We start from the raw sequence: 26,577 nt of genomic DNA, 5'->3' as shown, positions 1-26,577 counted from the left end.
AGAAAAGGTGTTAAAATGGTCCAAAATGGGTCAAAACCATGTGCTATAGTCCATGCTTTTTGCCCGAAAATGGCCAGAAATGACCTATTCTGCATCATTCATAAATAATGCATATTTTTAGAAAAGGTGTGAAAATGGTCCAAAATGGGTCAAAACCATGGGCTATAGTCCATGCTTTTTGCCCGAAAACGGCCAAAAATCACCTATTCTGCATCCTTCATAAGTAATGCATATTTTTACAAAAGGTGTGAAAATGGTCCAAAATGGGTCAAAACCATGGGCTATAGTCCATGCTTTTTGCCCGAAAATGGCCAGAAATGACCTATTCTGCATCCTTCATAAGTAATGCATATTTTTACAAAAGGTGTGAAAATGGTCCAAAATAGGTCAAAACCATGGGCTATAGTCCATGCTTTTTGCCCGAAAAAGGCCAAAAATCACCTGTTTTGTATCCTTTATAAATAATGCATATTTTTACAAAAGGTGTGAAAATGGTCCAAAATGGGTCAAAACCATGGGCTATAGTCCATGCTTTTTGCCCGAAAATGGCCAAAAATCACCTAATTTGCATCCTTCATAAATAATGCATATTTTTAGAAAAGGTGTGAAAATGGTTCAAATTGGGTCAAAACCATGGGCTATAGTCCATGCTTTTTGGCCGAAAATGGCCAGAAATGACCTATCCTGCATCCTTCATAAGTAATGCATATTTTTAGAAAAGGTGTGAAAATGGTCCAAAATGGGTCAAAACCATGGGCTATAGTCCATGCTTTTTGCCCGAAAAAGGCCAAAAATCACCTATTTTGCATCCTTCATAAATAATGCATATTTTTAGAAAAGGTGTGAAAATGGTCCAAAATGGGTCAAAACCATGGGAAGGAAGGAAGGAAGGAAGCTTCTTTATTTTGCCACGGTAAAAACATCAGTCGATTGCCTAAAAATATCTAAAAGTAAAGATTTACGATTAAAAAGCTAGTTACTGTTTTACATGTTTGCCGTGGAGCCCTGGGCTATAGTCTATGCTTTTTACCCGAAAATGGCCAAAAATCACCTATTTTGCATCCATCATAAATAATGCATATTTTTAGAAAAGGTGTGAAAATGGTCCAAAATGGGTCAAAACCATGGGCTATAGTCTATGCTTTTTGCCCGAAAATGGCCAAAAATCACCTATTTTGCATCCTTCATAAATAATGCATATTTTTAGAAAAGGTGTGAAAATGGTCCAAAATCCGTCAAAACCATGGGCTATAGTCCATGCTTTTTGCCCGAAATTGGCCAAAAATGACCTATTTTCGACTTTCATATCACCATAATGCTTTGCGTTTTTGGAGGGTAACCAATCAAAAAACTGTTCCAAATTGAAAGGTTTCTTAATTGAATTAATACTATACCTGCTTTTATCTGTACAATACTGATTATCAGTTTATTCCAAGTTATTTTTGTTATTTTTTAAAATGTTTAAAATTTATCTTTTTCTGTTTTTTACTTCTTCATTTTATCTTTGGATACCAAACAAGGTATTTTCAACATTGTCTGGTCAGCCTTCAGCAAAATGTGGGTTTTTACCCTCTGGTTACCCCCCCAAAGACGCAAAGGATTATGGGGATGTGAAAGTCGAGAATTCGTAAACTTTCATTAAGAATAAAGAAGAAAAAAAAAGATAACCCAATTGCGCAAGTTGAAAATTCTCCCCGGATTATATTGTAATAAAAAAGGGATTAGAAGTGACAAACTAGAATTACTACTCATTCATTTTAATCCTTTTATTCAGGATTTTCGTTATGGTTTTATCAGTATACTTTCCTGCATAGGCACAGCTATGCGTGCACTTGCAATATATAACAACAACATCTAATGCAGTCTTTGAAGACGCAGATATATTACAAAGTCAAGATCACAGGAGATTTTCCTGGCATAAATAAAGTTTTTCTCATCTATATTTTTGCATTTTTAAACTCTACGAAAATGTTCTTTGACCATTGTATTTGAAAGAATTTGGCGAAACCTTACAGGGGTCGCTTATAAAAATGAAATTAAAGGTTTTTTTTGCGTAAAAAAGTAACTTAAGATGGACAGAGTGAGAAAAGTTTGAGAAAAAAAGTAAAAAAATAACACTGGACTTTGAAGACTTTTTCGTTATGTGAGCTCTTCAGTAAGCAACAGGTCTGGGGTGAGCATCAAATGCAATGGTCGTTTTACTATGGAATTATTACCGTATGTAACATTAACCTTGAACTCATACAAGATCCTACAAAATATTTCTTTTTTGTTTTAACTAAATAAAATGATGGTCTACGTGAAGAGAGTGCAACAACTTGTGAATATTATCATTATTTGTAGCTAACGATTAAAGCACGACAAACCATCATCTAACCTGGATATACAATACTTGAAAACCATTCCAATTGTACTGCCACTGAAGTCATGTGTGATCAGTGCAAATGAAATACGTGTTAATTTATCTTATTCTATAATGATTTCATTGGTAAATATACTTTATCTATAAATAAGACGGCTTATGACTTTCAATAAAAGCTATTGCCAGTTTGTGTACATGTGGACAAAGGCTCTTTCTGATTTGCGAGCAGAGTGTATTGTGGACTAGCTTTAGCATTAACACAAGGCATTCATACCCAAGCTAGACCATCATGCATCATGTTCACTATCTCACAAAATTGCCTATGCATGTACTGTGCAACTGGCATTCAACACGTATGAAATGGACAAACGAAACCAACAGAACCTATTTTCGTCCAGAAAAAAGATCATTTTTATCACTAATTATCATCTAGAAAAATGGATAGAGAAATTCTAGGTTTGTTTTTTATTTTTTCACTTATAGTAACTTCTAGTTTTTTCCAAGTGAAATCATTATAAAACAACTCTTCAGCTTTACTTGCATTATCAAGGTCTTATCCACCATTAGATGCTCAGGAGAAAAAAATGAGAAAAATGGACCACTCTTTAAAACTGGAACATTGTCGTCCAAATGGTGGATATGGTCTTGATTATCAATAATCTACTCCGGGTACAGCAGCAAATAAAACCTAGAAAGTTGGATATTCCTTACGTAAAATATCTTTATATAAATTTAGTTCAAAATTAACTCCTGAACGCACTGGATCGCCTCAAACATTGTCTTTAAATACTACTCATAAGATTAACGACTAACGCAATGAAAAAAAAAAGATTTTCAAACTTATGAAATATTAAAAATTCAAAAGTCTTCGTACAATAGACGTGTAAACTATACTTCAATTTGCCGTGATATAAATGCAATATATCAGTCGATTGATACATTTTTCGTATAATCGAAGCATGATACTGGAGCTGGTGTATGTTTATCGCATGAAACATTCAAACTAGTTATAAGAATCTTTCATTAAAATATAAACAGAATAAGATGTGGATATTGTCTTTTAGTACTAGATAAAACAGTGTTTCTTGTATGAAAGACATTCAGGATATTGTTGCTCTCAAATGACTTCTTGTCTTAACCAATCAAAAAGCAGAGACATGCTTAGGCAATTAGAATGCTTCTGCACTACACACTACACAGGCCAGAGGGTAATGTTTATCCAATATGTAAAATCTACTTCAAGAAAATCTAGTTTTGGTTTCATAGAGTGGTTTTACTTAAAATGTGAAATAGTTTAAGTAGACAAATAGACGTTCATAGATCTAATCTAGTTCTGTTTGATCCGTGAAATAGGTTGTAAACTAATATAGGTTTTTAGGTCTCATTTCCATTCTTTTCTTTTGGTATACTTGAAGTTAAAGTTAAGTTATTTGTTTCACAGGTTTAGTAAAATGTGTAGTTCCAAAAATCATCCATACGCACCCCACCCCACAGAGGAATTTGGAATTTCGAAGAGTAGGGGAGTCAGATAAAGAACAAAAATTACAGAGTTTGTATGGAAGAAAATTGGAATTTACTGGGGGTAGGGGGGTGTCTTAAAAAAATTCCTCCATGAGGGGGTACGGATAATTTTTGGAACTACACAATCACTCTCAATATATACTAGATATTAGATATCGATTCGGTTGTTTTCTGTTGGCTTTAAGAAAATGTCTAGAGTGATTTTACTTGCCCTGTGAAAGAAATTGGTATAATTAATGACTAACAGTCCAAGTAAAACAAGAGAAAACGATGAAATTACTGTCTACTACTGGTTTCCTACTGCTATGAATATTATTTTTTTCACAGGCCAAGTAGATTATATTTTACTGGTTCAATCGGATCACTCTATGCCACCAATATATATTGTATTATATAGGGTCAGAAAATATCCGTACCCCCACCCACAGAGGAAATTGGAGACCCTGGAGGGGAGGGGGTTAGAGAAAGAACAAAATAACAGAGTTTGTATGGAAGAAAATTTGAAGTTGCTGTAGTTATGGGGTCTTTTCACTAAGTCCCTCTGTGGTGTTGGTATAGATATTTTCTGGAACTACACATTCTAGTAAGAACAGTTAACTAAGTTACAAATTCAAAAACACCAGTTTGGGTTCAATGAAGGTGTCTTATGAACGACAAGACCCAATGGGTTCATATACGAAGGTACGAAGCTAGCAAGTAAGTTATGATGGTCACACCTCTTGCACCTCCTGCCAAGAAACCAAGTCACTCGACATGGTCGCAGAGTAATAAGCCTCCATGAGAATTATCGGATTGTGTGGGGGGTAGGAAGGGGAGAAGTGTGACTATATAGTTTGTAACTTTAAATTAATACCAATTAACAGGTTTTACCAGTTATGTTACATTATCCTTGCATCCAGAATGGTCAAACAGAGATTTTAGAACTCGATAGTCCAGCCAGAGGAGTACTTGGTGAGTGTGGTGATACAGATGGTATGTTGACGACGGACTTCAATGTACACTGTTCTCCTGCTAGAAACCTCTTTGGATTTGAAAGACTTCTGTAAAAGCAGCTTTATACATTGCTATGTTATTTAATGAAACAGCAACTTGGTTGCACCTTAAACACACGTACAGGGATATATCTTGGACAGATCTTGATCAGGCTTCATCACCAGGATTATCTGAAGGAAAATCAATCAGGCAGTATTAAAAAAAAAAAGACAAGAAGAAGAGAAGAGAAGAATGACAAGAAGAATTTAAAAAAAGGATTGTTCTTCAATTAGCGTGCTTCCATCTAGTTTTGGGTGCCGCTGGAGGTCGCTAAGCACGAAAGAAAAAAGTCTAGCTTCTTGAGTGCTTAAGCAACCAGCCTAAGTGTAACAAAAACTTGATGGAAGCACGCTAATTGGTGACAAATGCTTTTATGACATAGCAAAAGCATAACGAAATCTTAGTTAATTGAGCAAAATTCAAATATTTTTTTCTGAAATCTGCATTACATACAGTAGTGCATGCTACTCAACTGATGTCAGCGTGCCCCATCGATTAAAAAACAATTACCTGAAAGGGCTTGTTCTGACACTCTTATAGCCAGTGACTCCAGACTGTTGTCAATACCTTCAATATCTGCCGAATCTGTTATGCAATGATTATGGAAAGATCAGAAAACAAAGATTTGGTTGGAACTTCAAATCCCTCAAAGGGCAGACCTACCAATAGTGCACTTCCAAAATATGCTTTGCTTGTCATGCACAAAGTTTTCAATGCGAGGCTTTGTGCATAATGCTCAGTGATTCGTGAATGGAGAAAAGAATAAATTTAATTTCGCATGTAGCCTCGTACTAAAACGTTTGTGAGTGACAAGCAAAGCAAGAACGACGTAGATGGTAAAATCTCCCCATCCCCCCCCCCCCAAAAACACACACTTCCACCTATGTAATCATCCTGAATAGACCTAATCCACTTTTTTCTCATATCAGACCAAGTGTCATTCCCTAGAGTATTATTTCTTTGTTTGACAGTTGCACATAGGAAGACACATGAATATGGATGCAACTCAAACAAAGAATCTTATCCTCAAGAGAACAAACTTTGGACAAGTCCAGTGCTTGCATAAAACTGACTTACTTTGCTGTTGTAGTGAACTTTGAGAGACAGTATGTCGGACTGGTAATGATTTGGTTCTGCCGATAATGGCATGTGACCTTACCTGCAAGAAAGAGTAAGGCATATTTGGTAACATCAAAGCATCAAGTATTATGATATTGCAAAACTGAGTAATGTCTGTGATAAACTTCGTAAGAAATGCACAAATATGCACAAATTAGTACTGAATTCAGTTGACCTCAGTAGACCATAGAGCTACATATTGGAGAGCTTTAACTGAAGTAACTACCAACATTAAAATAGTGACTGTTTAACGAGAAGATCTTACCAGTCTTGCCTTTCCACTGCTTGGTTGTGTTTCTGTACTGTTACTTCTCAACTGTCCAGCAGGAGTGCCTTTATTTAGAGTACGTGGAGAACCTCGCTGACGCTTAGGCATACCCCCTGGGCCAGCAGGAGGGCAAAGACTGTTGTGATCAATAGGTGGATTGGATAGATATGGGTAATACCAACTGAAGCAAGATAACAGTGCATCAGTAAATGGCTGGTAAGATATTGCCTATTGGGTGGTATGCTCAGTTGGTAAGAGCGTTGGTCGTGTAGGAGGTCATGGTTTGAGTCCTGGTCACCACAACACTATTGGTCTTAAAATAACTGAGAAGGTACTACCCTTTGTATTAACATCTGCAACTGTTTAGCCCAGTATGTGGCTAAGATGACCACGCTAATCTTATTCCCATCTCTAATCAACTAGAGGTATTTAAAAGAGGTTCAGGGGTTGATCAGTTGAATTACTGTCAAGTGTTATTTTCTGTAAAAAACTTGATGGATTGAATGATTGATTAAGGGTACCAAGGAACATGTCAGGGCATGCTTTGTAAGGTGTTGGAAGGATGTCAGTATGAGATTTTATTTTTCTATTTTCCATACCCCTTTGATTTTTCTTGTGAACTCGGTCTTCGTGCAAATTGCTGTTGTCTTGCAAGTTTCTGACACTGTTGTTTCCAGGACTGAAGACGTCGCTTTTGCGTTGGAGTAAATGCCTACAATAACAAGATTGATGTTAAGGTAAGTCTCTGAAAGTCCAACCCTAACTTCCTGTCTGTCTGTCTGTGCAAGGTGGTAATGGGTAATGCCGCGGGGGGGGGGGGGGGGGGGGGGGGGGGGGGGGGGGGAGGGGAGGGGAGGGGGGGAGGGGAGGGGGGTGTTAACCTTAGCCCTATACTTTACTGTGGTTGGCAGTTTATTTTAAAAATTATCAATTAATTGAGTTAATTAATTAAGCATAATGGGATGATGACGACAGTCTGCTAACTTAATAATAAATATGTCATATGAAAACCAAAAGTTTATATAATATGTAAGGTCAGCTTAGGCTCAATTCAAATGTCAAACTTCTTGTGCCGAACCTAATGACATCAAGGAACACCTTGTTATCCATTGTTTCCATTAGTTTCCGCTCACGTCAAGTTTTATGCTTGACCTGAGCCTAACTGTCTGTTCTTCAACATCTTTCACATCTTAATTCCTAAACTACTGTTATCTGAACTCTGGTCACATACCTCACAATTAAGTGTTCTTTCAAGAAGCTGGAGATAAAGTGTACAATACTCTTCATCAGCTCTTGACACTATGATTTGTGTGCATGCTGGAAGAAAACAAACAACGATAATTTTAAAAGGAAATATTGGAAAAAAACAGGGTTTCATAAAATTCAGATAATTCAAGCTGTAGATTAAACCATAATGAATGACCATACTTAAATATTGGTTAGGAATATATATATATTTTTGTCTCAATAAAAATATGATATTTCAGAAGCTGTACACTCTTACCTTTCCCCATTACTCTAGTAATCCATGCCGGCAGATCTTCTGGGTGTAGTGGGAGGTTCACAGTAGCCCCTTGTTGGTCTATCACTGCTCCAGCCACATCAGAGCCGCCAGCCATAGTTGTTGGTATCCCAGGAGGTGGGTTGAAAGGTTTTATTGGAGTATTTACAATATTCCGTAACTCTGTTAACACATTCTGTAGTTTGCCAGTTTGAAGTACTTCCTGTTAAAGTAAGAAATAGAACTCATAAATTTTATATTTAAGTAAAGTTAAAACAATTATCAGGAACAGTGTCAAGGTCATAATTATAAGATTGAAATATACACAAGTGCATAAGTGAAATATACATAGCTGCGTTTCTTTCAGTGTGAAAGGAAGTCAAATACTTGGTAGAGGAAAGCATGGGACATACTATTTCACTACTTTGACGTCGTGATGATGCAATTTATCTTTAATAAGATAACAGACACCAATCTCATACCTAGAGCATGCATTTCTTCTGGCCCGTAGTAAAGAACAAGGGCTCTGTCATAATTCATTTTTGGACATCAGGATTTCTTTACTTGGACTTCAGGTATAACAGCGCATACATTCGACAATTTGCCAAAATTTCAAAAAAAAGTTTCGGATTTATTCAATAAACATTTATTTTTAATGGAATTAAACAACAGAACTCTGTTTAAAAGCATGATTTTTACTGATTATATTTCGCTTTAGCAAAATTGAGCATAAGCCCAAAAATGGATTATGCCAGAGCCCTTGTTCTTTGCTGCAGGCCAGAGGACACGCAGGTCTGGTCTGGGTGTTATTTACCTTTTCTAGTTTTTGGAGTGTTTCACATCTTTCTTTTAGTTTTTTAATACTCAGCAGTATTTTGTTTCTTGCTCCTTTGGTGACTCCTTTAGCTTCTAAATGATTCTCGTCTAAATCCAGCATTTCTTCGTAAGACAGCTGAGAGAACAAACTTCCATACTTGTGAAGTCTTAAAGTCTTTAGCCATCCTGGTACATCTATCAACATAAAATAACCCGTGTTAGTAAAAAATTACTATACGTTTTATGAATTTACTTGAGGTAGACCTTTTGGGTATTAAGTTTATGTTTAACAAATAGAAAAGGCTTAGCTCTGTTCTGTTCTCTGATAAAACAGGGTACCATAAAAAAAAAACTCTTGACTCAAGGGAGAGAGAGACCTAACAATGTCTGCTCATATGTGATATTGAGTCCAAGAATCCCACCAGAGACCCCAGAGGTAAGAGACTTGGAAAAACTCCACTTGTGTGTGATGCAGAATCCAGGAATCGAACTCGAGACCCCAGAGGTGAGAAGTGAGTGAATTACTGGTACAAATTAATACAAACATACCCCTCATTCCTGGCTTTGCTTCCTCATTGAAACTAGTTCCTCTCAGTCTTATATTGGGGTCATCTTGTTCACTTTCAGTGGATGACTGGGGGGACAGCTGGTGATTAAAATTTTGAGGATCCACTGGAAACGACTGGGACCTGCCCGGACGGGTCTCAACCTGAAGACATTCAGGAAAGTCTTCCACCAGCACTGAATCTTGTTCCTCGACTGGCGGGGGAGGGGTGAGGGAGTTTGACCTGCTTTTCTTCATCATCGACGAGAGAGATGACCCCATACTACCATAACTCCCAAACGTGGACTGATCAAATGAAGTTCCAATCCCAGAATCCCTGTGGACCAGCTGCTGATTTCTCCACCCATTCATCCTCCCTTGCATGTAATTATGTCGCACCAAGTTCTTTTCATGTTCTGTGCTGTCGGTTGTTTGCAGCCTGGGTGGCCCAGAGTTTTGTCTTTCCTTGATCCCCAGCGCCTTTTCCAAGTGACTGAGCCAGCACAGTAAAGAGTTTCTCTCTTCCGGTGGAAAAGCAGGATGGACAAGAGCTAAGGATAACAGTTGCATACACTCATCTTGGTGGACAGAGTTTTGGACTGAATGCGTCAAGATTTTTGGTAATAATTGGAGGTATTCATAGCGTGCCTCGTCGTTCCCTGGTGCCAGCAGGGGTAGATGAGCTAGAAGTTGTTGCACAGCAACAACTTTACTCTCTTTGCACAGGTTCTTTAGAAATTCTGAAACAATAAAACAAATGGTTGGTAAAGATTAAAGCCTGGTTTGCACAAGTGTCAGAATCAAAATCAACACACACACAGACTCAATTAATAACTCTTTAATAACCTAGGTGTTAAAAAAGACAAGCTCTGTTAATGAGCAGTGTGCTACTGAGTCTGCGTATGTTGCTTCTGATGCTGATGCTAACATCATTGCCTGTCTTGTACAGAATGTTTATGCTAAATTACAAGTTTTTAATAGTATTTTTTCTGGTAGACAGCACATGGTAGTCAGGGTTTGACCACCAAAAGTACTTTGGTACATTTTAAAATATTACCAAAATATTAAAGATGGCTTGAATTTTAATTTTCAAAACTAGCTTCAAATGTTGATTGCTATACTAAGTAATAACATCAATGACAGAGCAGACAACAGTTTTGTATGCATAAATATATACATGAAATCAAAGTATAGACAATGGTGACGTCGTATTCCTTTGTTTAAGGCTAGACAACTATCAAAACCACATGGTTTACAACACAAAGAACAGGTTTTAAAACATGTAAAATTATATTAGCCTGGATTCGCATTTAAAATCAAGATAGACAAAACAAAAATGAACCATTTTAGGAGAAGTCTAACCAACAGTGTATATGGAATATACATTTTGGCTGCAACAATTTAATTGCCTTTAGCTTTTAGAACGAGACTTGATTCATATTTTGAATCAAGATAGACATAACAAAAGTGGATTTTTTTAGGAGAAATCTATTAAGCAACAGGGTAGTAATACTTTATTTAAAGAGGGAACCGTAATTACAGAAAACTGTACTCTCCCTTATGGCCCTATATATATGGGTATATGGTAAATACATTTTGATTGTAAAAATTTAGTTGACTTCATTAATATTTTTATCAACATTGATGATCAAGATCCATATCTGCAGGGTGTGGGAAATCTGAATTGCTCCGGCCAGACAACAAGGGAATATTCCATTAGAGCACAGACATTACGAAACTACCACAAGAAAGCTTTACTTAAGTCTGGCAAATTCCTGGTAGAGGCAGGAAGCAAGCAGCACCTTAAACAATGGGTACTCATCAATAATGTATTTTAAAAAAATGAAATTTGAGATGATAGTCTTAAGAATAGGATCTAAGGATCTCCTGGTGAAAAAAAAAAAAAAAAAAATGAAGGCAAAACTAAAGTTATTGATGTTGTGAACTCATATATATCCCTTGATAATATCAATGAGTTAGGTTGGATGTCAACAAAATAGTGTAACTATGCCAACATGAATGAAAAGGCTGTAATCACACACCTTAATATTCCAAATTAATGTGGATAACATTTTTAAAACTCCTAAGCTCCTTGTCAGAGACTACAGCGAGGGTCAGCCTGGTCTGGCTGGTCTTCCTACTCTTAGAAAATATCCACAAATTTTTCAGGTGTTACAAGCATCCAATGGCTTTTTTGTGCTGCACAAATAACATGACAGACTATAACACCAGTAATCAGAACAGTAATCAGAATTTATTACCATCAGATAAATAAAGATAAGGAGTTACAAGGTTAGAGTACTAAATAGAGGGTAATTTGATTCCCAGAATAGCTAAAAAGCTAATCAAGCTGGGGAGCAAAGTGTGATTAAACTTAAATTGCTGCTGTAGGTACAAAGGTGTTGTTGATGCGAAGATATCCTCTTTACAAAGGCAATAATTCTTTCAGGCAATGGCTCTTGCATTGTGGCACAAACATCAATCCAAGAGAAAAGCAACTATGATGCTTTTTTTTTATTTATATAGCACAAAATGGTCATACACTCAAAGATAAAAACAGTATCACTGTAAGGCCAAGTAATACCCTGTATTATTTATATAATACAAATACGGTTAAAAAAGTCACCATAATAACACTCAAAATTCTACTTTACATTGTCATTAATAACACCTTCAGGTATCTTGAAGCTACTTGATGTTTTGATACTCTTTTCATAAGCTTTTAATTTGACATGATCCTGTATAAATACTTCTTGGAGGGAAGCAAAACCAATTGTATTTTTTACAGAGTAAACCAGAAATCTAATTATCTAAACTAAGGTGTCCTTCACTCTAAACATCTTTTGTTTTCAAATGCATAAAAAATTTCAATAACCCATCAACCTGGTTTATAGAAATACTAAGGTGAACAACAAAATAAGACATGCATTGCCCACTTCTAAGATGTGCTTTGCTTGTTACAGACAGAGGTTTCAGTACAAGGCATTGTGCTCAATTTTATTTATTCTTTTCTCCTGCCACAAATCAGTTAGGATTATGCACCTAGCCTCACAAGGAAACCTTTGTGTGCGACAAGCAAAGGATATCTTGAAAAAGGGGTTTGGTTTTACATCTCCTTCTTACTTAAGTGTTATTATTTCTCTATTTTCTCCAAATGGTTGTTTATTTTTAAACTACAAAAAAATGACTGGCTGTATACTGATAAATAATACTTCACAGACCTGAAGTCACAATGAAGCCAGTAACTGATGGGACAAAATCCAAGAAAAGAAAACAGAGCTGACCGACAGTCAGTAAATGCATCTTTAGGAGATTTTCCCAGAAATTCAGCAAAGTATGAGCCAAATGACACATTGTTCCTATTTGTTTATCTCACTATTATCGATGATAGACTAAGAGTAACATAACCAATAAGGACACAGTATTTATGATAAACCAGAGATTTGGTTGGACTAAAGCCTGAATAAAAATGTGTTAGGAACTGTAGAACAAAGGTGTATCACAAACCAGCTGATCTGAAAAAGTGACTTAGAAATGATGTCATTACAAAACTGAGGTATCATAAAACGTGTGCAAGTTGGCCAACGAAAGATAAAATCCTGCCCTTATTCTACAGAGTAGAGTTTCATTGACTGTGAAACAGCACTGCACATGGTACTGTAATGGAAGAATATGACTGCATTCCTTGAGCTGGTTACAGCACACAAGATTACTACTTCAAAATGCTCGGACATGGCAACATCGCAGTCAAAACATGGGACATTCAAACCATGCTTGTTTTCATTCACTGTTGTATTAGACAACAGAGCATCAGATTACTGAGACAATTGAGCTCCTCGGCTCAGGTGTAATAATTACCCATTACAGACCACGTGTCATTCCCTTGAGAATAAGATTCTTTGTTTGACTTGTATCCATATTCATGTGTCTTCTCATGTGCAACTGAATGCAAACGTTAAACGAAGGGGAATGACATGTGGTCTGAAATGGGAAAACCTTGCGCCTGAGCAGAGAAGGTCTATTTATAATGTAATTAATAAAAATATGACAGATTCTGAGCACTTTTTGGTTTACAGGAAATTAAAAGCCCATAATGTAAGAAAGTAACTTTCATTTTGCCGGAATATATTTCCATGTGAAATTCAAACCAGGGATTAAGTAAACTCATTAATCAAATCAATATGCATGAATGATTTCCATTGTAGATAAGGGATTTCCCTGCATTTTGATTTACTTAAATCTTTAAATATTATCTTAGATTCAGACGATTAAGCATGTTTCCTCTATCTTGTTTTGGTTATGTATTTTTAGTTACAGGGAAATAAGCTTTTATCAGGTATTTAAAACAAAGATTATTACCATGGCTGGGAAGGGCATGTTAAAATAGCTAAAACTGTGAAGTTTGAAGGAAATAAGTTCAAAATTGTCAATTTTGTAAAAAAAAACCTTTGCTGGAGGCAAAAAATGCCTCCAACTTATGTTTTTACACGAAATTTCATGTCAAATTTTCACATTTTATCAATAATAATGTATTACTTTAAATCAAGGCAAGATGAAAACTCAGCCCAGTCTATAGAAAATGTACATATTTTGGTTCATCACAGTTAACAGCAATTACTAAAATGTTAAACAATTACATTAAATGTGCATATAATCCTAACAAAATATGTCAGTTAATAATACTCTTGAATATAACACCAAAGGGTATATATAGCAATATAATATTATAATGTTAGGTATCATAAAGAATTCTAATTACCTCAGTGATTTAATCAAAAATTACTCCAAAAAATTGTATTTTTTATTGTTTGGAGTTGCAATTTAAGGGAAATTTAACTGCTGATATCACAAAGTGTGGGATGTATCTGCCAGAAGGAATCAAAGGTGACAGCTCTAAGCATAGGAGTGAAAAAAAAAGTCAACCACTTTGGCCTTGTGTAAACAATTGAAAAAGCCTGTGGGATTAATGTCTTGCTAAAGTTAACAATTTATGAAATCTTGTGTCGACAAGACTAATAATATGTACTGAACAAATGGGAATAAGAATGGTATTGAGATAAAGAGAAAATGCACAATTTCTGAGCTATGACAATATTATATTAGTTTTAGCAAATACTTAGTAATGCTGGTGGTTCATATTTTTCACATTAATCATATACTACACATTAGTGCTTGTGTAGGTGACATTATGGTATGGTTTACTTAATATTATGTTACTCGTTTAACGAAAATTTAACATATGAAATGTCAGTAACAAATAGCCCTTTTAATCCATGGTCTTCAGTTTATTCAGGTATCTTATCCATTTTTGTTTTTATATACCAAATTGTATAATCATTTCTAGCTTTTCATTGATAACACCTCTGATCTTAGAGAATAAACCTATTGTGTAAGCCTCTCAGTAAGCTTACGGTGGTTCTCATATAAAATAGTACTCTTATAGGCAAGCTTAGAACTTGTCACAAACACATCCAAATGAAAATACATTTTGGCTTAATAACTAGACTAGTGTTAAATTAATTTATTGAATTATGATTGATTCATGGAATAACTTGATATCTCTAACCATTATTAGTGCATACAATATTGCAGAGATGCAGGTTGAAACAGGAATTGCATTGGACCCCCTGATAAGTTTGGGATTTTTTTTGCTATAATAAATTTTTCAAGACTTATCCAGTAAATTACAGCAGCAACAACAACAGCTTTACGAAGAAGAACAAAGCAACATGTGTTTGTTGGTTGAAAATCAGTCTGGGGACAGGTACAGGTGAGTAATGTCTGGTGGACATCTATTGTTTTTATGCAAATGATATGGGGGTGTGTGGACGACAGTGGGTGTGTGTCCAGAAATTTGACCACTCACTCACCCACACACCACACCAACACCTATAAACAAAACAAATAATTTACAACAACAAAAACACAATAGGTTATTTACCTTTGTCATTAGCTTCTTTTTGGAGGAGTTGGATCTCGACAGGGTCGTCCCGAAATGTGTGCTCCAAGATTAAAGACAAAAACCTTGCTTGTGTATTTGAAATTCTTTTTAACAGAGTGTAAAGAGCTATAGTTTGTTCACACTCATTCCAATTGGAAAACCAGTTCACCAAAGCACTCACTTGGTCCCTAAATTGTGTGTGTGCAGGCTTCATATCTCTTAAGGAGAAATTCTACCTGAAGGAGGGAAAAAAAAGAAAAAAATGTAAAATAAATAGTGTTATTAAGAGCACGTGTAGGAACAAAACATTGGGTATACACTCAAATCCCCTAGAGTTTCCAATCAGATGTTTGAAGGAATAATTTGCTCGTCTTATCCCCACGTGTTTCGAATAAGCTTGTGGAACTTGTTTTATCAATAATATATCGAGGTGTTTACGAGTTTAGTTCTATTTTCGCTGTAAAATTCGATGACGTTTTGAGTTCGGAGTAATATAAAGTCGACTCGAAGCAAATGAACCAGTGCTTTATTCTCGATGTATTGACGAAAAATTAGGAAGAAAAGCTCTATTAGAAAACCACACACTGTTAATAAACAAAGCTCGGCTCTAGAATAACCCAGACGAGGACGTAATAGAGCTAAAAATGGAATAGAAAGAGCGGGTATTCGAGATTCTTCTGTTCTTTACGTACAACCATGGCAAAGAAGAAAGCAAAATAACATTAACTATATAGACAAGTCTTTGCATTTGGAAAATACTGCGTCAACAAATAAATCACCTGCAATCATCTTCGTATTAGTTAATAGGGAGTAGAATAGCTGTGGAGGATAATTTTTAGGAGTTTTGCAGTGGTGTTTTGAATGTAGTATTCGAAAGTTTGAGTGTCAAAGCAAGCGGAACTTGAGTCAAAAGCAATAGCCGACGGTCGACAGAACAAAAACACAAGCAGTTCTTAACGACTTTAACACCCCAAAACAGGCCCATTCACAAGTTTGTGGTTGAATTATAAACATATGAGCTTTCACCCAAGCATTACTTATTCCAAACTTTAACAAAACTGGAATTTTTAGAGTTTTTCAAGACGGAAACTTGTCGAACTCAATGCATGAATGTGTCCCGCTCACCTATATACTAATGTTCCTCGCGAATCTGCCTTCTAGTTTGCTCACATTCGTCCCCATAAAAGCCTCTCTGGGATAGAAGCACCTTTCAACATGACCTAGCAGTGTCTACAATGTCAGTTCAGGGCATTTCGGCTTGATTTTTCACACAATTTTCGACAAGAAAGTCCATCGCCTGACGGCAAATGCTACAAAATATACACGGCTTGTCGAACCTTTCTTTAACCAAATGAATCGACCAATGACAGCCCTTCAATGACGTCATGCAAGATCGAATTGTCACGTGATCCGTGCCGTTAACAATCCCACGAGGCGACTATTGTTGGGACAACAGATTCAATATTGATTTAAAAATATTCTTATTTTTGTTATATTTATTCATTGAATAATTGTAATTAAGAGCTGCTTTATGAATGTTGAATACTGCGCATACGAATTTAAACTGAGTTACCAAATTTGTACTTTTATTTTTAAAAGAATATAAATTCGTACAAAAATATACGTCCTCTAGCTTCGCAACAACGGCTATATTTCACTTTAAATTCCTGTTTTCTTTCTATTCTATTGATCATTATTAAACTAAATTCGTATTCATTATTCCATACCAAAATAGCCAGATTTTGCCTTAAGCGATGAAGAATTAGTTTATTAGATTTCTCCTTCTATTTTTCTTTGTCTACTCGCTTTATATGCGTGGGCTGGACTTAAGTGAAGTGCTTGCAGAGGAGTGGGGTTTTCTTTCATTTAAATCATAGAAAATCCCAAATGCATCCTCATGTAAACGAATCTAATAAAGTGCTCAGATTTCAAAAGAAAAGCATTTATTCATAGGTGATATTTGCGTGTTTTTGCAAGACGATAATTTCAGTTTTATATCAGATATTTACGAAATACTAAACCGCAAAGTATTCAGTTTCATATTGTTTTTGGGACACGTAAACTTAAATGGCAAATCTGATATTTATTCATCTTATATATCAAATATATTTCCTATTATCAAAAATTACCGAAGTAAAAAAGCAAGGTTTGTTTAAGTTTCTTATTAATAAAATCATTAGTAGGTTAACATAGCTAACTATAATGTTTGAACAGTCTTAACGATTAAATCTATTTATATTTAGTTAAAATATTACTGTAAACAATTAACAATGAACTGTTATTTTCACACGTTTTTGAGAAACGAATCTTTTTTGAACGGTCCTAAAGACATACCTAATTGCGTTTAATAAATTACCTTCCAAGGAAACCGAAAAGGAATCGCCTAGATCAAAAACCTATTTGTCATGGTGGCAAGCTTTCGTATTTTCCCTGCGTGTTTTCTACTTCAAAGAAACAGGTAGGAAAGTTTTGCTAAACATGGTTTGTATTCGTCAGCCGACCTCTATCAAAATATAAACAAGCTACTCCGAAGCACGTACTGAAGTTTTTGAATGAGATCACTCTTTCAGTTGACGTCATGAAGATCGGCCTCACGCCGCAGGATGCAAATAACACCCAAACTCTTTTCCTCCCCAATATTGTTTTCCTAACAGACTATCGAAAAAGAAATCCTCAAATAAATAAAAAAATGTCTAATGATTGCAAAAGATTCTAGAGTCGTACTTATATAGGCTTAAAGGCTAAGAAAATTTTTAAAAAACCCGACGAAATCAGTGTTTCGGTTTGAATAGTAAGTTATTACTAACGATAATTTTACCATCACTGTTCAATAATTTCTTGTAATTATTAAGATTACGAGGGGCGTTTACACATTTTAGAAATGGTCGCTTTTATTACCTCTATTAAAGAATTTTAAATATTTAATTGTTAATATTTTACAGGCACTAAAAAACCACTTTTTCTAGCTGTAAATTCTTCTCGTGACCGAAACAGGGTTGATTAAACCATAAAGAAAAAAAGGTGCTTTCGTGCTAGGGCTGCTTTTCATTGGTCTGGCGCACTAAGTAAATGCACCCGTAACACAACAAAAGGTTTCAATAACGTTATAACACATTCCAGGAATTAACAAAAGCTTTCCACGTCAACGTGCCAGGTTGCAGGTACAAAAGCATGAGATTTTTTATTAAGTGATCTGATCTCTATCTCTCTTTCTCTAGCCCCCCTCCCCCATCTCTCTATTTTATGCGTTCTAGCTCTTTTGAGTTACCACTGAATTAAGGAGTAACTGCTTAAATTATTTGTGCAATTATGTCAAGCTAAAATCATTTTGTCGACATTGGGCGTGCGCATGCTCATTGAAGCGGTGCCCAAGACAATCAATTTTCAGGGGGAAATATGGCGTTTCTAGCCAAAAGGAAGCAAAAAACTTCAAATTGCTACCATATTTATTCAGCTTTGTCCATCCCTGACAAAATAGATTTATTCGTATGATGTGTGTCATTTATTTTCCTAGTTATTGCCTTGGTTAATAGCTTTTGCTGACACATGCAACGGTCATCTCAGTGTCAGAGTTCCCATCCTCTCATGGCTGGCGACCGACGCTCTAATGTAGAGGCGTATCTACCTAGACCTCGTGGTTTTATTTTGAAATATGAAAGTCGAAATGCTAGAGCACTTAGGAATTAATTTGCAAATAGGGGAACTGAACTGTCTACCACGGCCTCAGCTTATTTCACTGTACGTAAGAAAATAAGGTCCAAAAAAATTAGATTAAAGCATCTGACCCCTTTACGACCGAAACGGCAATTCATATCGTGAATCAACCATATTTAAATAAGTCCTTTGCATTCCGTTCTAGAAAACTGCAGATAAATTAATGTGCACATGGGTTTTAGAGTTTAAGCAAACTGACTGGAACAGACTGAACTATGTTAAAATCTTCAAAGTTTCGTTTTCTTAATTGTACTACTACCATTACCACCACCATTGCCACCACCACAAACCATTGCCATCACCATCACCATCACCACCACCATTACCATCACCATCATCATCACCATCACCATCACCATTACCATCACCATCAGATTGCCACCACCATTATTACAGACCATTCCATTTCAATTGATATTAAAATAAGTTCTCATTACCACTAAAATTGTTATTGTAACGACCTTCTCAAAATTATCATGAATCAGTGCAAAGCTACGATGATGGAAAACCATGTTGATGCTGAGTACTTGAAAACTCAGCACCATTAAGGCATGGCTCTTTTGAGGAAGTGATGGAAAATCAGTTATTTATTCATATCTTTGACAGTTTACTATGAATCTTTCCCAAATTTGGCTCGTAGTAGTAATTCTTCAAGGCAAGCAATTACCGCATATCTGTTACCATGGAAACCAGGTCACGTGACCACAAGGCCGCCATCTTGGATTTTTTAAACAAATCGTTTGTAGTCGTATTGAAACTACCTCAAAAGTCCTGAAAATCCATATTCCTTTTTATATTTGCAATACCTATATGGATCTAATTGGATATCTTGGAAATTATATTAAGTTTAATTTTTAGAATATTTTTAATTTTTTGGAAAATACAGAAAATATTCTAAAAATTAAACTTAATATAATTTCCAAGATATCCAATTAGATCCATATAGGTATTGCAAATATAAAAAGGAATATGGATTTTCAGGACTTTTGAAGTAGTTTCAATACGACTACAAACGATTTGTTTAAAAATCCAAGATGTCGGCCTTGTGGTCACGTGACTTAGTTTCCATGGTAACCAAGGCTCTAAGGTTCCTTCTTTTCACAAAAGACATTAACTTGCCAAGTTTGGGGAAGATTCGTAGAAAACTGGCTATGATATAGCCAAACAGTTTTTCATCTGAGAGCCATGCCTTAATGATGCTGAGAACCTATTCAATGCTACCTATCGAGAGTTAATTTTCTTTGATTACAAATAGCGTCATTAGTCTACGCATCAGTAAGATAGTCTTTAGGAATCTTATACGCTCCTTTTTTCTTTTCTCTCGATGTTTTGTGTTTTTCTTTTGAATTATTTTATAGAGTTTGTAGAGTCGAACTTGACCTGGCTTACTCACTGAGTTAGATATTAGATAGATGAGGCGGTAAGCCGTGTGGGATGGGCTCGGATATCAAAAGTAAGAACATGCGTAATGGGTAAATTACGAGCCTTAGATGAAACGACTGAAGAAGAGGAAGATATTACGAAGGTCCATTATTCATCAATAATTCCAGTGGGTTAAATATCGTGGGCTCACATGCATCACGTAACCGGTAATTCTAGAATGGCTTCCCATTGTAACGTGCGCTAAAAAATCCTAAAACGTCCACGACTTCCCTTGCCACTTACGTATGTTTTATGCATTTTATTATTGTCCGACTTTTATTGCGGTTTTCGATATTCTGCGAACTTTGTATTAGTTGCGCTGCCGTATATCAAAAAGAATCAGTCGGTACCTTTTATGTTGTTGAATGGCGGCAGTAAAAAAACAATTCAAAACAAGCCGTTGAAATGTCTGTTTCTGTCAAAACAGATTCTTGGTCATGATATGATGATCGTGACATACTCGAGCTCCATTATTTTATTTATATATTGAAAAATGTGTTTTTTCATAGTTTAGAAAACAACGTACTATAAATAAATTATTAAATAAATAAATAAATAAAACCTAAAAGACGTCAATGTCAATTCCCAAACATACCTTATACTTTCCACTTTAAGCTCTGTTTTTGTTTTGTTTTGATAATTAAATCAATCAAGGATTGAGTATAAATTCCAGTCGTGTTCAATGGCAATAAAGTTCTCGACTGATTTGCATCATAAACAGCAACCTCTTACTCTTGTTAACTCAACACGAGCTTTTTAAGTACTGTTGAGTGTATGACTAGTAACCATCACTGAGCTATACTGACGAGTTTTTTATCTTACAGCAGGCAAAACCACCACTCAAATTCTACTGGCCGAAAGAGTAATTCGTGCATTGACTCGATTCGAAATAATTTCGTCATAAGCTATTGTCCCGCCTCCTATTTAGTATTTTACCGGCATTTCACGCCAGCCTGTACAATTTCTCCAGAGAGATAATTACGTCAATGCCTGCCCACTACTTTGTAGCCTGCAAAAACACCTAATGGCGAAGAAGTAACTTCCCTCCTCTGCGGGAGAATTATCGATAGAAAAGAAAAGAAATTGTTTTCTTAGTTTTTTTAGTTTTCTTTACTGAGAAACATTGGGGTCCATTTGTGACAAAAACATTTTTCATAAACGCAGAAAAATGATAAAATGTAGATTATTTTCGTAAGTAAATTCAGGGGATCTGTCTCATAAACACTTTGAATATAAGAAAATCCCCTTAAAACACTTATGCTTTCATATTTGTCTGTGGTAAGTTAACGTAAGATACCGTTGTGAGAGTATTTACAGTGAGGACACTCGAAACGCGAACCCTTTGAGTTTGTTTGTTTGTTGTTTTTTTTTTTTGTCCCTTTTTTAAAATACATACTGTTAATCATCTTATTTTGATACTTGAACTCAATGTCTTACTTTACAGGGTTTGAAACAATACTATGAGGAAGTTCAGTAAGTGTTCACGGTTTGAGGGTCCTTCGGTAAGGGATCGAATCTTGCGGTAAAATGTAAAATGGGGGAAAATCCTGAACAACAATATAACCTTTTTGCAAAAGTAGATTTGAATGACTATGACTCGGTCGAATTCATGCTTTCCCTATATAATTCACATTATGATCTCTAAATGCTTTTATTTCCAAATGACTCCAACCTTATATTTATTCGAGTAATCGTATCAGTGTCATCATTACCACACGTATTATAATGGTCATTGACTAGGTGTACTTGTTTCATGTTTTTGCGTGGGAGACTAAAATCATGATGGCTTTAGGCGTCTTTGTATCATAGGAAGTCGTTAGCTCTTAAATTACTTAACTTATATTCACAAAATTCTTAAATAACTCGGACCAGCTGACATCTATATTAAGATTTTCAAATATATTAGATCTGATAAGAGGAAAGAAAATAGTGATGATGATAATCTTGCTTGAAATCGTCTATTAAAGCATTATACTGCGTAATGGGTAACCCTTGTCCATGGTTGTCACACACACACACACAAAAAAGAAACTAAATAGGGGCGGAAAAAATGCAAGAGGCATTGAATAATTGCAAAAGCAGTTTATAAATGCTATAGTAATATGAACAAAAATCGACTTCTTAAAGGGTTATTTATTATACTTAATAATTCGTAATCAAAATTTTCAAATCGGTTTTACAACAACGACAACTAAATTGGAAAAATGAGTAATTTAGGCTCCATCATGCATTGCAGAGCTGTTCTTGAATTTTTTAAGATATTCGGTTTAAAGTTGAGCTGTCTTTTTATTTCTATTCTTTATGCATTCATTTATTAATGTTATTTTCTCAATCAACTTATGGAAAGAGAAAATTAAGAGCACTCTAGCAGTAAAGTTTTAAAAAAGGGAAATATTATTGAAAGTAGTACAGAATGTTCACTGTTCAGAGAAAAAGATAAGTCATGTGATTTGCATGACGTCATTACTACCGTAACCACGGCAACACACTTGCAAAAAGAGCGCGCAGCCATCCAATCCTCTGAACTTTATCTTTGTGTGTACCTTCATCGCATAAAATCACTTGTAATTCAGCCAATCAACGTTCTGGCCAAAATAAAGTGAAAACTGATCCAAAGGTCGAGAGTATTTGAAATGCGATCACTTCACTAATGTAGGCGTTGGTAGAATATTCATAAACCACCAAAAAAAGCGTGGGACAATCTCCAACAAAACTCATCTGGTACCATCTAAGACTTCCTTAATTTTTAAGCTATTAGTAGTATGTACTGTTGGTTTGATAGATTCTACAGTCAGAGGGGCGAGCACGCGCGTTTTGGCGCGTAAATTTTCCCTTAATCCACAGGTAGCCCAACAAATCGTAAAAAAAGGTGAAGTTTACGATGTTTATTCAAACGTTTTTTTGGGGAAGTAGGCTTTCGCTTCCTCGTCCACTCCTCGAAACGCCCCTGCTACATTAATAAAGATTTCCGGCTACCAGCACAAGCAGCTGTGCGGAACTTAGTAGTAGTTTAGATCCAACTCCAAGGTTCCTGTTTATTTAGACTCCTTTTTTGGTATTCTGACATTTTTTGGTACTCTGGTATTATTTTATTGTGGTTCAAATTTCGGGAGAATAATGATTTATTCTCGGGTTGATTTGTCATGAATTTACTTTAATGAAAATGAGTGACATGTTTATTAACTTTCTCATTTTCTCATTTCATTTTTCGCCTTCCTCATTAATTTAGGCACTCCTCACTCTTCGACCCCAACACCTTCTAGTTTAAGTGTGGTTCATATTTCTGCATTTGAGAAGCAAGAAAAAAATTCGGATTAACGATTGGGATCTCTAAAACCAAAAAGCGGTTTCCGGTTGTTCCGAAACTGATCAAAAGGTTTCCCGGTTACAGTTCCTTCCGTCACCCAGAATCCTTCACTTCTTCTCCATACGTGCGTTGACCACTTAAAAGCGCGCTAAAAAATAAGGCTCACACAGGATCTAAAATTGCTACACCATCTATTACTCTCTGCTTGCCTTTCCTACCCCACCGGCCCCTCTCCGCGCGTGATATCAATTTTATATACAAATTCAAATTGATTATCTTAGGTCTTATTTCACTATCTGAGCTGTCACGTGACAATGGATGCCAATAACGGTATTTATAGCACAAAGAAGAATGCAAGACGTAATTCTAAAGATATCTTTTCCGTTGTCATAAGAGCCACCAGAACAATTTTGTACGATACCGAGTTATTCTGGTCCAATTTTTTAAAAAAAATTATCAAAAAATATTTTAAAACTTCACTGAAATTAACTCCAGAATCCTTTTTCTGCATTAATGCCACCCGCGAATTCAAGCGTCTGCTAAATAATGTCTATAAATAGAAAAGTAAAATATATGTGCTCGAACTTTAACCTTTTTGGGAGTAAAAATTATTAAATTCATCAAACATAAATTTTGAACATGGTTTGATAAATCAATATCAACCGCGACAGTTCGTGTTTGCGCAAGAAATTTTTGAAAATTATCACATCTTACTTTTCAATCACTTTTAAAAATATTTTTGCACTTTTATCAATTGAAAATAATGTAGTTCTTACTTACCACCAAGTTTAGGCTGAATTCTGTGGATAAAGGCCGCTGTTACCATCGACTGAGCTACATCGACACACTCACTGAGAATTCGAAATGCAAATGAGGGAAAAGTCAGATCTGACAAAGTATCATCTGAGGAATAAGATAGCAAACCCCGAGATGAATAAGTCTCCTGTGTAATTCCTGGTAGACTACATAAATATTCATATTTTGTACCGTCATTAATGTCGCGCCCTCAAGCCGGGCCTTACGTTATGCTATTTAAAGTACAGATTTTGTTCATGAGAGTGGGAAGCCGAATCTATGGTACCATGTCTATCGAATGGCTTCCGATCTGAACCAATCAGATGACGAGAAAAATGATATCATCCAATCACAGTCGTTGGATATGACACAGCATGGGCTTCCCACTCATTCAGAACCTACTCTGTTAGTCATGTAAAACATGGGTTATTTTAAGCTTTAGTAAAATCTTGTGAACCTACATTCCGAGGAAAGTCCTCACTTGCATATTAATTAATACCTTAAAACTGTACCATTCTTCGAATAAGTGTCAAAAAAATTTGGTTTATTTATGTAACTCTATTTACTAATGTTGAATAAAAACAGTTACATTCACTGTAAATTCCACTGAAATATATAGAAAAATATTCTTTCAAATAATTGACGTTGCGACAGAATCAATTGTGAGTTTGTAGTTATGTGCTTGGAGATTATTCTTGTTCGATTGTATTATTCATTTGATTTCTGCTCCAATTGTACCAGTGTTTTTATCCCTATGGAGTTAGGGATATTATTTTGTGGCTATCTTTAATTCTCATACCTGATAGATTCTATCACCTTCATTACATGAATAAAAACGAAAAAAAAACATTTCATTCCTGTCTTTGAATTATTCATTTTTACTGCTTATCAAATATTCAACGAACTCGACGAAAGAAAGTATTTCATACCACTTTCTCTCGCAATAGTTGCTAAAACCAAAAGATTTACTAGCTCAACAAATGTATTTTATCGACAATTTTGACACCTGTAATTTTCTACAACAAAACGTCTGTGTTTTCTGCGAATATCGAAATGAGAAAAGTGAATGAAACCCAAGAATTCAGACACTTTTAAGCGACAATTTAGGAATTGCCAAGCTTCGTAAATTGGTAAAATTAATTTCATATCGGCATTGACGTCATATTGACGTCATAATGACGTCATAATGACGTCAATGTTTAGCATGCTGTCTAAACATTTCTAATTTTAGACACCTTGGCAGGAAAATCTCATTACAGAAAAAGCGGGGGATCTTTAATTGGTCGTTACAAGCATAAACTATTTTACAATATGGATAACATGCACACCAAAAGAAAAATTACAATCTTCGACTAGTCTACATGGCTGACTAAAAGACTTAAATTGAGTTCAGTTCGAAATAAAAACATTCGTTAAAAAAAAACGAAATATTTTTCGTCGTTTGTGATGCTTTCGACAACACTGACTCTGAACAATTAAGTTACTATACATTAAGAAAATTCAGTACGTCTAAGGTTACAAGCGACGGTAATGACGGCTGTAATTTATTTATTTGCAAATCTCGCCGAGTTTCCGAATTTAATCAAGTCAAAAGGAAACAAATTTATAGTAAACCGTCTTCGCAAATAATCTCATTCTGAAAAAGAATTCATAAAATGAAAGTATCTAGCTTTCTAGTTGTTTGTTTTCAGTTTCAAAATTGTTTTCGCGATAAATAAAAAAAACTTGTTAACAATATGTATTACATTATATTGCGTTAATGTTTTAATGAAATCAAATTAACACTGATTAAAACTGTATAATGTCATGTGAAAGGCATGTATATACTTAGTGACGTCACTAATTTCTAAAAAAATTGTTTTGCGTTTCGCCGTTGAATTTGTCATAAAACTATTTAATCAGCGAGGAAGAAGACAGCTAATCGAAGACGAGCTCAAGCCACAGGGTTTTTGTTTCAAAATAATATCCTCCACTTCATTACTGAATAGAACTGCTTTTATCGCTTGAAGTAATTGCAAATTAATGAATCTTACTTGTGTCCTCAGTCAACTATTTTTCTCTCAAATCCGGCACTGCACCCGAAAAAAAAAATCACAGCTGTATACTATTTTCTTCTTCCATTATTTTAGCAATAATGATAATTTATTTTAAACATACCTTATATCGTTTTCCTGAATATTAGGTCGGGTTTTCTAGCCTTGTGCCACAAGCTAAGTTATATTACATCTAGTTGAT

The 26,577-nt window shown here is 35.4% G+C and overlaps 1 protein-coding gene across 3 annotated transcripts; it reads right to left on the bottom strand.

Annotated features, from left to right (window-relative positions):
* Nucleotides 1–1,751: 1,751 nt before the first annotated feature.
* On the bottom strand, nt 1,752–26,577 carry LOC116305253 (protein Smaug homolog 1). 3 transcript variants are annotated; one of them, XM_031715121.2, is made up of 12 exons: nt 26,500–26,577; nt 24,328–24,450; nt 15,105–15,340; nt 9,169–9,903; nt 8,618–8,814; nt 7,807–8,026; nt 7,534–7,619; nt 6,902–7,014; nt 6,300–6,483; nt 5,993–6,074; nt 5,426–5,500; nt 1,752–5,046 (listed from the first exon to the last, which is right to left on the bottom strand). In XM_031715121.2, exons 3-12 carry the CDS (start codon nt 15,316–15,318, stop codon nt 5,024–5,026), a joined length of 1,929 nt encoding a protein of 642 aa, XP_031570981.1. In that variant the 5' UTR covers nt 15,319–15,340; nt 24,328–24,450; nt 26,500–26,577; the 3' UTR covers nt 1,752–5,023. The 3 variants fall into 3 exon arrangements, with proteins under 3 accessions (XP_031570981.1, XP_031570982.1, XP_031570980.1); XM_031715122.2 differs by having other exon boundaries at nt 24,328–24,398; nt 26,500–26,554; XM_031715120.2 differs by lacking the exons at nt 24,328–24,450; nt 26,500–26,577 and adding an exon at nt 16,230–16,450.

This window comes from Actinia tenebrosa, unplaced genomic scaffold (genome assembly GCF_029948245.1).
Source record: "Actinia tenebrosa isolate PJP-AT-01 unplaced genomic scaffold, QUT_ActTen_1.0 PGA_scaffold8__29_contigs__length_14323225, whole genome shotgun sequence".
Lineage (NCBI taxonomy): Eukaryota > Metazoa > Cnidaria > Anthozoa > Actiniaria > Actiniidae > Actinia > Actinia tenebrosa.
This window is presented reverse-complemented; position numbering and strand designations above follow the sequence as displayed.

Bases quoted from the DNA above. Each gene is read 5' to 3' on its own strand.
- LOC116305253 (XM_031715121.2), bottom strand. From the start codon at position 15,318: ATGAAGCCTGCACACACACAATTTAGGGACCAAGTGAGTGCTTTGGTG. The intron at 6,484-6,901 runs GTATGGAAAATA...ATCTTGCTTCAG, and splicing joins TCACAAGAAAAATCAAAGGG to TTGGTATTACCCATATCTAT. The intron at 5,501-5,992 runs GTAAGTCAGTTT...ATTGCATAACAG, and splicing joins AAGTTCACTACAACAGCAAA to ATTCGGCAGATATTGAAGGT.